Source organism: Triticum dicoccoides, chromosome 7A (genome assembly GCF_002162155.2).
Source record: "Triticum dicoccoides isolate Atlit2015 ecotype Zavitan chromosome 7A, WEW_v2.0, whole genome shotgun sequence".
Lineage (NCBI taxonomy): Eukaryota > Viridiplantae > Streptophyta > Magnoliopsida > Poales > Poaceae > Triticum > Triticum dicoccoides.
In genome coordinates, this window is record NC_041392.1 from 47,627,493 (window position 1) to 47,641,307 (window position 13,815).

Consider the following 13,815-nt stretch of genomic DNA (forward strand, 5'->3'; position numbering starts at 1 on the left):
CGGAGCTATAGCGGGCTATTTAAAACCATGGGAAGGAGGTGCTCGACGCACGAGCAACTCCGACGTCGTCGGATTGGCCAAGAAATTTCACGCAGGCGTCAAAGTCTTGATCGTCTACCGCGGGGAAGTCGAACACCTCACGAACGCCGTCAACGCACTCTCGATTGCCTCGCCAGCCCGAGTGCCGACCTGGACATCTTCTTGAAGGTGCTCCAGCTCGATGTGGCCATGGACGTGGACGGTGCTGTTGTGCCCCCTGGTGCGCGCATTACGTGGACTAGGGCAGCTACTCCGTCGCTCCCGTGCCCGGCGCCAAGAGGAAGCGTGCGGCGAGCTCCCGCGTCGGCCAGGACGGAGACAGCGACGGCGACGCGGACAGCAAGGGCAAGGGTGTGCTGCCGCATGGGAACGCGAACCTCCGGTAGCCCTTCTCGCGGTTCTCAGCGGTAACGTGTCGTGCGCGTCCTTGGACGCGGCCGTCGACCTGCAGTCGGTGGCAGTGTACGAGATCGGCCACCTGCTTGGCCTCTCCCAATGGGCTTAGCCTTGTACATATACGGCGTGAAGGCCAAAAGGAAGATGGATCGGAGGCGCAAAAGAGCGATTTGATGCAGCAGCAAGTGGCGAGGAAAAACGGAAGACCCGGAGACCCGAGCGCGTTTCCACGCTCAAGGAGCAGATCAGGTTCCGCTCGGAGCAACCTTGGTTCTTTCATTCTTTGCAGCTAGACCATGAATTCCATAAGATATCCAAGGTGTGTGCCGACTGCCGACAAGCCGAGCATGCTGTTCTTACTACCGACTGCTTGCATGTCTTGGATTCTGGAATTTGCTTGCTTTTTGTCTGTTCTTTGCATGTGTGTGTGTATGGTGTGTGCGTAGGTTTAAGTAGGTAATCAGTAGGTTGGTCGGCCGCGCACAAATTAAGTTATATACAAGTTAAATTATGTTCGTGCGAGGTATGGTTTGGTCAAAGACTGCTGCATGGACGTGGTTGGTTGCATGGGCCATGCACGTGTGGTTGTTTTGTTGTTAGGGTTGCTTGCATGGCCCATGCGTATGGCCATGTAATTGTTAGGGACACCCCTTGTTGTACACGCGTGGCTGGCAGCATGAGCCATGCACGTGGATGTGCTGTTGTTGATCGTGTGTGTTTCATGTTTGGAGATGATAGGCCCTATTGTTTGAGTTGTGTGCATTTGTTGCTGATTACTATTTTTAAAATTTGATGCAATATTTGCAGGGAATTTTGATGTGCCTGCTGAGGAGACCGTTGGTGTGGCCGATATTTTCCCTTCGTCCGATACACCTTCTGCAGAGTGTCTTCATGTTCGATCAGTGGTTTCGCGCCTGCGGGTTGTTCCACTCCAAACTGTGGGGTCTCCTTACCGGCCAATTCCATTAGGTCAGCCCTTCTTTCTTTTGTTTGAAAGTGCTTTAAGCTTTTTGGAAATTAGTTATTAGTTTACCTATTTGTTTTTCTGCTTCTGGTTCTAACTGTTGCCAACGCCGATTGTCAAATCTAAAAATAGCAGTTCTGCTCGATGTACGAGAAGGTTGATACGGTCGTATAGGTCCAGAAGAAAAGAGAGGTTTGTTCTTCTTTTGGGTCCGTTGAGCAGTCTATTTTATTTTCGTTATGCCGAACAATTCGTTCTTATGGATTGATCTATTTTACTTGATGTAGTGTGTGGGGTGGACCTCCCTCTTACGAAGGATCTTGTTATATTCTACTCAGCACGGCCATATGTGTTTATTTCTTTGTTTGTTTTAGACGTCCACCATGTTTTTGTTTAACTTTCAGTGTTGGTGTTGCAGCTGTTCAGAGGTGCCGTTCATACTACGGCGGTCCGAACCTTACGTGTCAGTGGTGCGGTGCATTATATTGGTTCCGTGAGGGTTCGTTCCACCATCAGGCGGCTCCGCTTGACTATCTATGCTTCATTCTTCTGAAGATGGGGAAAAAGATCAAACTGATTATTGATAAAAATTAGGGTTTGAAACTTAGGTAATTAATTTCTTCTGCTTAAACCAAGAACAAATTGGATCGATTTTTTGATAAATCGAATTCAGTTAAGATAAGGGAAATTCAGATAGCAATTTCTGAGCCGTATGAGGTAGGAAACTCTCAAGTACGGTTCTATGGGAAGGAACTTCCTATTCCGACCGAGGAGAATTAGTACGCATATGCGATGACTTCTCTGATGTAGTGCCCCTCCGTATGCATCTACAGTGCCCATTTACCGAAGATCGTATCATCAGTTACGCAAGTAGTTGCCCACCTATGGGATGACTGGAGCATTTTGCAAAAGCGCTTTATCAGTTCATTATTGGTCCTAGCCCCACGGGGGGTTACACCAGGATGATATGATTTCAAGCTCCAATGCTCCTTACGCCATATGTTTCTACAGTAGAGCTACTTCATGTCGTCGGTTGTGGTATCTTGTGTGTCTTCGCACTGTATGGATTTCCGTTGTAATAGTTTCATTTCAGTAAACCATGTTTAGTGAGAATAAGGGAATCCTCTCCAGAATGTAGTACTTTCTCTTTTCCATCTTAGCAGTACGTCATATGTAAGATACTTATGAATGAAAATTTTCCCCTTCATTTGCCTACTAATATAAATGGTACGCATGCAAAATATTTCTATGCATACAATACGTCTGTTTCAACGGGTGCGGCGTGCCGCCGCACAGGATTCGCTAGTATGATCTAAACAACAGCCTTGTTATATTACCTGATGATATAGGGATGACTGAAACTTAAAGTCCATAAATTAAGAAGTAATAGGTCACAGGTTGCAGAAGAGGACCACGCTTGAATTTCCAAACGTTTATCAAATGATCAAAAAGTCCAGTTTGAGACCCTATCATCTGCAGCAGGGAAGTATAGTAACATCAGGGCAGTATAGTTAGAAGCAAAATGCAACAAAGCAATCATGATGGAGAGAAGGTAAAACTAATACAAACAGAGTACTACAGAGAGCTACCAATATCACTGATAAGTACTGAATCCAACACACACAAAAATCAACACTCTTAGCTGGATGCTCCAAATCTCAGGCCCACCTCACCTACCTCCTGCTTAGTTGTGTAGTTGTAGTGCCGACCAAGCAGCATGACACTGCCAGCGCGCGCCGGTGATCAGCATCAGTGTGAACTCGCCATCAACGAAACGATCTTTCCCCTATTCTATCAGCGGGAGGTATACTTTTCCAACACTGAACATTCGGACTTCTCACACAAAATATTTGGACACACATGAGGATTAATTTTGGACTTCATTGGCGCAAGCATACATTTTATTTTTTGTCGAGTAGCTTGGGGAATGAGGTCCCTTTAATCTGAATAAGAAAAATACAAAAGTTGTTTATCACTATCCATTTTTTCACCACTACTACATGGTTCCTGTAGGTTCGGGTTTATTCTGAAAAATAGTAGCATCATTATTAGCAACGTTCAGTAGGTCATTGCCTCTATATGAATTGGCCTTTTGGGTATGTGATTCCACTCTTTTAAAATTTATTCAGTATAATCCTTGTACAATGTGTGAGAAATCTGATAAAATATGTTTAGACCTTGAGAAGCATATTAACAAATAGGTAGCTAGCACAATTGGCAAAACAGAGCATGATGATGACAGAGAAAGAGAGACAGATAGAGAGAGTATTTTTTTCGAAAAGGGGGGGACTCCCCGGCCTCTGCATCAGAAACGATGCATATGGCCACATTTATTAAAAAGTAAATGAGGTTCAACAAGGTCTAAAAGTCTGGAAACAAATAGAATGGCTAGCTCACACAGAGCCTCAACGCCAAAACAAAATGCCCAACACGTCACAACCGGCTGGCAATAGAGAAGATAGGTAAACTATTCGCCTATCCTATTACATGACCACCATCCAAACCGGTTGAAGATATCCCGCGCTACCATCTCCCACCGGACAGATCCAGTAACCAAACGCTCCCTGGCCTCCGTCGGAGTGAGTAAGGACCACATACGGATCAACGCAGTAGCCCGGAATAAAAACCTGCAAAAAATGAATAGTTGTTCATCTGTTAAAAGCCAAATCATTTCTGCAGTTCCAAATTGCCCATAACAACGCACATACTCCTACACGAATGTGTCTAGCTGTTTCGGACTCTATCCCAGCAAGCCATGTCCCGAATGACGTATTGACCGAAGTGGGAGGAGTAATGTTAAAGGCAATTTGTACAGAGCGCCACAAAACTCTTGCCAACAGGCAGTCAAAAACGAGGTGCTTGATAGTCTCGTCCCGATCACAGAAACTACACCTAGTAGAACCTGTCCAGTTGCGCTTAACCAAATTATCCTTTGTTAAAATTACTTGTTTATGGACAAACCACATAAACACTTCAATCTTCAAAGGAACTTTGACTTTCCAAACATGTTTGGAACTAGGAATAACACTAGAGTTAATGATATCGATATACATCGATTTAACTGTGAACTCTCCAGATATAGTAAGCTTCCAACACAACTGATCGGGCCGAGGAGCTAACTGAACCTCCATCAGTCTACGCACCAAGTGAAGCCATGCTTCCCATCGATCGCCTACAAGCACCCTCCTAAACTGAATATTGAGTGGAACGGACTGCATAACCGTGACAACAAAAGCCTCACGACGCTGAACAATACAATATAGGGACGGATACTGGGTCGCCAAAGGCGCATCACCAAGCCACATATCTTCCCAGAAGCGAGTGTTGTTGCCATTACCGACAATAAACTTAGTTCTGTTAAAGAAGGTAGCTTTTATTCTCATAAGCCCCTTCCAGAACGGCGAATCAGTTGGTCTCAGTGTGACCTGGGACAGGGTCTTGGACTACAAATATTTACTACGTAAAATATGCGCCCACGTAGCCTCCGTTTCAACTGACAACTTATACAGCCACTTACTGAGAAGACATCTGTTCTTGACTTCAAGATTCTCAATACCAAGGCCCCCCTGGTCCTTTGGTCGACAGATAATATCCCATTTGGCAAGTCGGTATTTTCTCTTAAGTTCATCACTCTGCCAGAAGAATCGGGATCGATAGAAGTCCAGCCTTTTCCTAATCCCAACTGGGACCTCAAAGAAGGATAGGAGAAACATAGGCATACTCGTGAGCACCGAATTAATCAGAATCAATCGGCCTCCATAAGACATGGGTTTTCCTTTCCAGCAACTCAGTTTCTTCTCAAACCGATCCTCGATACACTTCCATTCTCTGTTTGTTAGCTTACGATGGTGAAGGGAATACCTAGATACGTAAAAGGCAAAGCCCCCAATTCACATCCAAGCAATTGTCTATAAGCCTCTTGTTCGTCTTTGGCTCTACCAAAGCAGAACAGCCCGCTTTTATGAAAATTAATCTTTAATCCAGTCAATTGTTCAAATAAGCATAACACCAACTTCATATTTCTCGCTTTTGTCAAATCGTGCTCCATAAAGATGATTGTATCATTAGCGTATTGCAGGATGGACACACCACCATCAACTAGATGAGGCACCAAGCCACCCACCTGACCGGCCTCCTTCGCCCTCCCTATCAGGATTGCCAACATATCAACCACAATATTGAACAATATTGGAGACATAGGATCACCTTGTCTCAGGCCCTTGTGCGTTTGGAAATAATGACCTATATCGTCATTCACTTTAATTCCAACACTTCCTTTTTGCGTGAATGATTCCACCTGGCGTCGCCAAGCTTCATCAAAGCCCTTCATGCGTAAGGACTGTTGAAGGAACGGCCATTTGACTTTATCATACGCCTTCTCGAAATCCACCTTTAAAATAACTTCGTCAAGTTTTTTTGTGTGGATCTCATGGAGCATTTCATGAAGGACCTTGAGAAGCATATTAACAAATAGGTGGCCAACACAAACTTGCAAAACATAGAATACTGTATGAGAGAGAGATGGGGCTGCAACATTGCTTGCACATAAATTTTCTTGTGGACATTCAGCAACTGGATCATGACTTGAGGTGACGGATCCATGGTGGTCATAAAAAAACCCGCATTTTCGAGATCTGGTAGCAGCTGACTGTTGACTCCCTGTTCGGGCTCCGTAGACGCTCACGCAGCTGGAATAAAAGGCAAGAGTATTGTCACTTGTTACCTTTCTTTCACGAATTACATTGCATCAGAGAATGGTATAGGGCAAGGCAAATCACAAAGTAACCTGGTTAACCTATTGCAATATCAGCTCATTTGTTTTGTTTTCATGGAGCTGATTCTCTATCCACACACGAAGATCAAAATTTAGTACCACCTTGATTATGTTTTAAATTTAAATTGAAAGCGTAAAATTACGGGAAGAAGCGCATTGTGATGGTGAACCCGACAAAGACAATCCGTGCTTTATTATTAGGGAAAGATTCATATTCATCGCTTTGTGCGAAAGGGGGGCATCTAACGAAGGGGAGTAACTAACTGGAGGGCAATATAAGTTTCTAAAAAAAACTGAAGGGCAATAGAATGGGAGGAGCTGGTCGAGGGGATGGGGCTGATGAGCTGATCGATGGTACTGGAATACGCGGCAGCGAAAGGGGAAGGAGAGGCAACCTTTTTAGTGGACGAGGACATGCAAATGCAGAGAATATGGGAAGTGAGGACACAGAAAATGGCACAAAAGAGAAGAATGTGATGGGCGCTCAAACCCATATTCTTTTTTTTCTGAGAGACTCAAACACATATTCTTGGAGTGGAAGTAGAAACATAAGTTGCCGTTACAATGGTTTAGCAGCCTCAAAAGGGAAAGAATTTCTAACTGGACAGAAAAGCGAGATACAGAAGGAAGGCCCCATCATATTAGGGAAAAGGGTAGCTGATGGTTCAGTTTCAAACATAAGCCCGGTGACGTCCAATGAACCGCTTGACCCTAAGGCTAGTCATAGTGGGAGTAACTTAGGTAGTAACATAACACACTTCGAGAAATTTTTGCTTATGTGGCATGTAGTTAATGAGAAGTAGTAACATAATATGTTATTGTAACATAACGCTTCCCAAGACAAGATGAGTCTACAAGCCATTAAATAAAGCCACATATGACACTACTAGTATGTTACTTTGCACTATGAAGATAGTAACTTAGACTAGTGTCATATGCATGACACTAGTATAAGTTACTCCCTACTATGACCAGCCTAACACTGCTTTGGTTTCAGTCGGAATTACTTCTGTGATTGCTAACCAATTTGAAGTAGCAGATGGAGGCCCCACGGATGGAGGAGGGACGCCGCAGAAAAGTGCAAGCAGAAATAAGTTAAAGGGCAGCGATGGCATGGCAATGGAGAGCAACACAACAACTGAAGAGGCGGGCTCCCAGGAGGAGGACCGCCTAGTCAAATGAGACTTTTATGTTGGAATTGTGGTGGAGCGGGCAACCCTGCGACAATTCGAGAGCTTCGCGAGCTGATGATGCGTTTTGCCCCTACCATTCTCTGTATCTTTGAAACCCAAAATGAGGGTGCTAGAATCGAAAAAAATTCAATCTCTTTAATAAGAGCTTTGCAGTTAGTTGCTTAGATAGAAGCGGTGGTCTTGGTATGATGACTCAACAAAAGTCAAGATTCTTGGTTACTCTCGATATCAGATAGATGTGGAAGTGGATATCACAGCTCATTTTCAAGAGTAACATTTGTGTATGGAGAAGCCCATGTGCAAGAGCGGTATAAAACATCGGATACTCTTAGGGGAATTGCTAGTGTGAGTAACCTTCCATGGTTGGCAGTGGGGGATTTCAACGAGGTACTACGCGCTCATGAATATGATGGAATTGGGAACAGGAGCCAGGCCCAAATGGATGGATTCAGGGACACCATGGACACACGTGGCCTGTCGGACATAGGCTACATAGGAAATCCGTGGACGTTTGAGAAAAAGGTCTCAGAGGGCTCGTTCACCAGAGTTCGCCTGGACCGTACGTGAAGTGGCAAACGGCAGCTTGGTTACTGGCTTATCCTAGTGCACAGCTCGAACATAAGGATACAGCTACCAGCGACCATGCAGCACTATTTGTGAAACTAGCGGACGTGCATGCATGTAGTAAGGGTCCAAAGAGTTTTAAATAAGTATGAGATTGCATGGGAAGCTCATGCACAGAGAATTGATTCGGCGTGGGGACCGAGGAACAAAAGTACTCTGGCGGAATTGAAAGAAGAGAAACATAAGGAGGTTTTGGCTGATTTGGCTACTCCAGGCAGATTACGTCGCTCGCATGCAGAAGGAAAGATGTGTGATAGGCTTGTCGAGCTATACAACAGCGAAGAAATATTATGGCGTCAACGAGCTTGGGTAGAGTGGTAGCACACCGAGATAAAAATACATACTTTTCCACCCTCGAGCAAGCAGACGCCGAAAGGAAAATCAAATCAAAGCATTGCAGATGCCTGATGGAACGTTGATAAAGGATGTAGGGGAGATGGAGGAACTGGCCACAAGTTTTTACACCAACCTATACATGTCAGAAGGGATGCATAACATGGAACTTGTGCTTGATTAAGTCCCATGCAAAGTCACACCGGAGATGAATAATATCCTGAATGCCGATTACAAAGTGGACGAGGTCAAAACGGCGCTTTTTCAGATGTTTCCGACAAAGACGCCAGGGCCTAGCGGTTTTCCAGCGCACTTTTTTCAGTGTCATTGGGATGTCTGCGCTGAAGAGGTGACAAAGGCAGTATTACAAGTTATTCAAGGCACGGAATCAGCAGAGTGTATCAATGAGACTATTTTGGTGCTAATAGCAAAGGTAAAAAATCTTACACTAATGTCTCAGTTCAGGCCTATCTCTCGCTGCAACATTTTGTACAAGATTGCATCAAAGGTCATATCTAACATACTGAAGCTAGTTCTTCCTGATATTATTGCAGTCTGCTTTTGTATCAGAAAGGCTCATCACAGATAATATAATTGCAGCATATGAGTGTCTTCATTTTATGAAGTGAAACAAGGCAAAGAGAAATCGTTATTGTGCGTTGAAATTGGATATGATGAAAGCCTACGATAGACTTGAGTGGGAATATTTACAGGCTATGATGCTTAAGCTAGGCTTCATTGAAAATTGGATGAATATAGTGAAGAGTCTGGTATGGACAGATTCTTTTTCAGTATTGTTTAAGGACAGAACAGAAGCTCGCAGAAGATGAAGCTTTACTAGCTAGTCTGATGTGGTGCTGTTGTACAGAAAATCAAAGTATTGTTTTAATGCAGCTTATTGTGATTGAAATGTGGCATTTCTTTTCTCTGTCGGGCCTTGAAGCATGTCATTTTCATTAAGAAAATGCTCAGATGCTCGAACGATAGATATTACAAACCATCGCCAACAAAGAAAGCTCCTATATGAAGTTTTTGGGGGTGTCAATTTGTGATGTATAGTAGCATCCTGGTTGCATGAGGGAAGGATAAATACTTTGGTGACATACAGTCAAATTTGAAATACAATATACTCCCTTCGGTTCTTTTTACTCTGCATATAAAAATTGCATGAAGTCAAACTTTATAAAGTCTAACCATGTTTATATGAAAAATATCAACATCTACCAGGCTAAAATTATACAATATGAAAATTTAAGTCATGACACATCTACTGATATTGATTTCATATTATGAATGTTGGTATTTTTTATATAAAGTTGGTCAAACTTTACAAGCCTTGACTTTAGACAAATCGTATATGCGAACTAAAAAGGAACGAAGGGAGTACATAGTTAAGGGCTTCCATGGAACGCACATGGAGCCCTCCTTGCGGCCTGTGCTCGACCACATAGGGCATGTGCGTCCCAAACACCTTGTCCCACGTCACAAAGAAGGGCTGCGAGAAGTTGTATTTGCTGGCGCGCGACTGATGGTGGATGTCGTGGTACACCGTGTTGTTCCAGAAGCACAGGTGGAACGCGTTCCCCGGCAACCACAGCCCGTAGTGGTCGTCGACGCCCTTGACGGTGCAGAGTGTGAAGAAGAAGATGGAGATACGGGGCGACATACCTGGGGCGAGGAAGGCGAACACGCCGCTGACGGTGTCGAGGAGGAGGCCCTCCATAGGGTGGTTGTACTGCGCGCCCAAAGCGTAGAGCACTACGATGCGGTGGTGCCATGAGTGGACGCGCTGGTACAAGAACTTGTTGAGGCGCATGCACCGGTGCCACGCGTACTGCTCTTATTTACCTGAAGATGGAATAAGGTTTGTTTAGGGTTTTTGTGAGTTCGTTTAGGGTTTATGCCGTGCTTAGAAAGGCGAGACGGTGGCGGCTCCCTGCAAATGGAATAAGATTCTCCCTGTCTAGCCCCCATTACAATCATGCATCTAGCATTGTTGGAGGACGTGTGGAGATGTGTCTCTGACGGGTCTCACGGGATTCCGTTGATGTTCGTCTTTCGTGGGTCTGCTTCGGTCCAACCTTTGCTGGTCTTCATTCATGTGTATATATGTTGGATCCTTTCGATCTATACTTCTCTTCATCGGCGATGGTTGCTGTTTTTGTGCACTGGTTGTATAAAGCCTTAGCACGACGACCCGGCTGTCTACTACAACAAGTTTGGACTGGCTCCAATGAAGAAGGAGTGATTGCAACGGCGCGCATTCGGCTCGCTTCAGTATTTGTAGTGTTTTTGGGCCGGCCCGTGTAGTCGCCCGCTCCGCCAGGTATGTGCGATTGTCTCGCACAAAGCGACGAATAAAAAGAAGAGTCAATTACACTGGTGATGCTACAACTTGATGTAAACGGTCACTTTGGTGCTAGAAGTTGTGGTGTACATTGAAGTAGTGCAAAAACTTGGCATTAACGTGCAAATACGGTGCTTATCTCGTTTATGTATGGAGTAGGTGCTGATCAGACGCGTGGAGCCCGCTGTCAGCCACTCGATCAGAGAGAAGGGGCATATGACCTGATTTTTTTAAAAACACCCTCAAAATATTTTTTCACAAAAAAATCCCTGATGTAAAAATGCCAGTGTGGCCGGTGGGGATCGAACCCACAACATCATCTACGCAAACGAGCTGCCAACAAAATTAATTATTTTATAAAATTGTTCACATATTATTTAAAAATATTATGAATTATAACAGTTTTTGCATAATTTATAATTAGAAAATTTAAATTACAATTCATAAAATTATTTTAGGTATACAACAGTTCAATAATTATATGCACGTTTGTATAGTTCAATATTTTTATAACTAAAAATAATGATAATTTATAACTTAAGCTGCTCATATGAATATTCATTTTCTACAATTTAAATATAAGCTGTGACTGTATAATATTTATGTATTCATTAAATATTTTAATTTTATTAAAGGCCCGTATTAACTAAATATTTTTGTATCATGCAAGGCTGTATATTTAAATGTTATTATTTAATAATAATAATTTTCATGTAATATTTGTATCACACAAATATTTGAACATATTTTTTATTAATTATGTTTTACAAATAAATTTTAAAAGGGAATAAGTGTAGAATGGGCAGCACTATCTGCAGCCCATAAAAGCTCCCCATGCTGCCGGGTTAGTACATCCTGCTTCCTTATCCAACTTTAACATGATATCTTGTTGGCGTGCTGGTTAGCCGTGTAGGTGGCGTGTTGTCGGACATGGCTTAGAGTCCAGGCGGCCTCATTTTTGATTTAATTTTCACTCTTGTCTGACCTCATAGAGGTGAAAAAAATGCCACTCTCCCACGTCAACAGGGGCTTTTTTTGTGAAAATATATATTTCGAGGGTGTTTTTCAAAAAATCAGGCCACACACCTCTTCTCTCTGGTGCAGTGGCTGACAGCGGGCCCCACGTACCTACTCAGCACCTACTTCCATACTTCAACGAGATAAGCACCGTATTTGCACGTTAATGCCAAGTTTTTGCACAACCTCAATGTACACCACAACTTCTAGCATCAAAGTGATCGTTTACGCCAAGTTATAGCACCATCAGTGTAATTGACTCTAAAAAGAAGTCAGAATTTTGTCTCAAAAAAATTCTGCCTGGACCCATGGGGAGTCCCATATAGCCAAGTGAAAGTCAGATTTTTTTCTCAATCTCAAAAAAAGAGTAAAAGTCGGTTCGGTTTCTAAAAAAGAGAGAGTAAAAGTCGATTTGCTCAGCTATTTGCAGATAAAACCCTCCGCGTGCGCTTTTGTCGGAAAATCCGCGCGATCGACATGGAAGCCCGAAGGGATCACCAACAAACATCGTCCGGCGATCCTTCGCCGCGGCGACCTCGCTGGGTGTTGCTCGACAGCAACATGTGCTGGGACGATCGACTCCGACGCCATGCTCTGCGAGGATCCCGACGCCAGAGCAGCACTCGTCACCCAGCGCCAGCAAGGATCCCGCCGTCGGGATCATCCCGACGCCGAGACCGTGGCGGAAGCTCTGTCCTCCGGAGGCCGTCACGTCCGCGTCTCCTTCGACTTCGCGGCGGCACCGGCAGTGTCACGCCTGCGCGTCGACAGCCCCGGCCTGCCGGACGGCTCCCAGATCCGCTCGCAGATCATCGCGGCCCACGGGGACTCGGTCCTTATAGAGATCGACACTAGAACACCCGACGAGGTTGATAATTACGAACGCGATTCGTCAGACTACTTCGTCTACAATGCCGACGACGCCGCCGCCGACCCCTCCCGGCGGCCGTCCCTGTCGCTGCTGCCCCCTTGCCACCTCACCCCTCGGACTCAATACGAGGGAAAACCCAGGCCGAAGCGATTCATGCCTGCGGAAACCACTGCCCTCCTGCGCCGCGGCGACGAGGACCTCCTGGTGGCGCAGCTGACTCTCTATGGCGCGGAAGGACAGGTGCCGCTCGAGGCTGAGCTCTGCCTGCTCAGATCCGGCGCGTGGGAGTGGGAGCTCAGGCGTCTGCCGGTCCTCCACGACGACGGCAAGCGGCAGGAGCTGTCCTTTTGGGAGACCGATGCGGTCATCCCCGTCGGCGACAGGTTCCTGTACTGGGTGGACTACTACCGCGGCGTCATCTGCTCAGACGCGTGGGAGGAGACGCCCCAGCTGCGATACGTGTCTCTCCCCGTGAAGCCGCGGATGGAACGCCGGCCACGCCACCATGCCAGCGGCTCGAGCTACTGCGCCGTGTGCACCACCGATGGCGGCGGAGCAGTGAGCTTCGTGGAAGTATGTCCCCGCTGCTGCTGCGGCTCCCCGGGAGCGACCTGCTGCTCGCGCTCCCGCTATGCCTTCAACATAACCACGTGGACGCTGAGGGTGGACGATGACATGGCGATGGGGGACAGGGTCAGCGTGGTCGACTCCGACGAGCTCTGGTCGCTCCCCGGCTACGGCGGAGTGCCGCGCATCAGGCCGGAGTACCCCATCGTCAGCCTGGACGACCCCGATGTCCTCTGCTTCATGGTGCACAAGATCAGATACCATATGGAGGACGTTGACGGCGACCATGCGATACGGATGATCGAGGTGGACGCGAAGCGCATGGAGCTGCGATCCGTCGTCTGTTACGACGACGACGACGATTTCTGCTCTCCCCCGGAGTTCATTCCCAGCATGATCTCACAGTACCTCGATGCCTCCTCTCGCAGCAGCCGTCCTCCGGCAAAGCGCCATGAGCAAGCACCAACGACGGCGGGGGCAACAATTATCAATGAACTCGTTTCATCGGATAACAAGGCGGCCATGGCTTCTCCTGGAGAGATATTGGCGACGCTTCGGGAGATAGGTGACTTGGCGAGTGATGACATGCTGAGAACATATAGCGTTCTTGCGTGTGATGTGAGCCAGTTCAAATTCAAGTTACTTTTGGCGCTTCCCAAGGACATGCGGAAGGGTTACTGCCTGCTCCTC

The 13,815-nt window shown here is 45.8% G+C and overlaps 1 protein-coding gene across 1 annotated transcript; it reads right to left on the reverse strand.

Moving 5' to 3' along the window:
• Window positions 1–9,536: 9,536 nt before the first annotated feature.
• On the reverse strand, window positions 9,537–12,278 carry LOC119333045 (sphinganine C4-monooxygenase 1-like). Its single transcript, XM_037606079.1, has 3 exons — window positions 12,186–12,278; window positions 9,711–10,157; window positions 9,537–9,551 (listed from the first exon to the last, which is right to left on the reverse strand). Exons 1-3 carry the CDS (start codon window positions 12,276–12,278, stop codon window positions 9,537–9,539), a joined length of 555 nt encoding a protein of 184 aa, XP_037461976.1.
• Window positions 12,279–13,815: the final 1,537 nt, after the last annotated feature.

What these genes read in the sequence shown, in the direction of transcription:
- LOC119333045 (XM_037606079.1), bottom strand. Translation starts at nt 12,278, where the DNA reads ATGGCGTCGGAGTCGATCGTCCCAGCACATGTTGCTGTCGAGCAACAC. An exon ending in TCGCCGGACGATGTTTGTTG is followed by an intron (nt 10,158 to 12,185) that starts GTGATCCCTTCG and finishes AAATAAGAGCAG; the next exon opens with TACGCGTGGCACCGGTGCAT.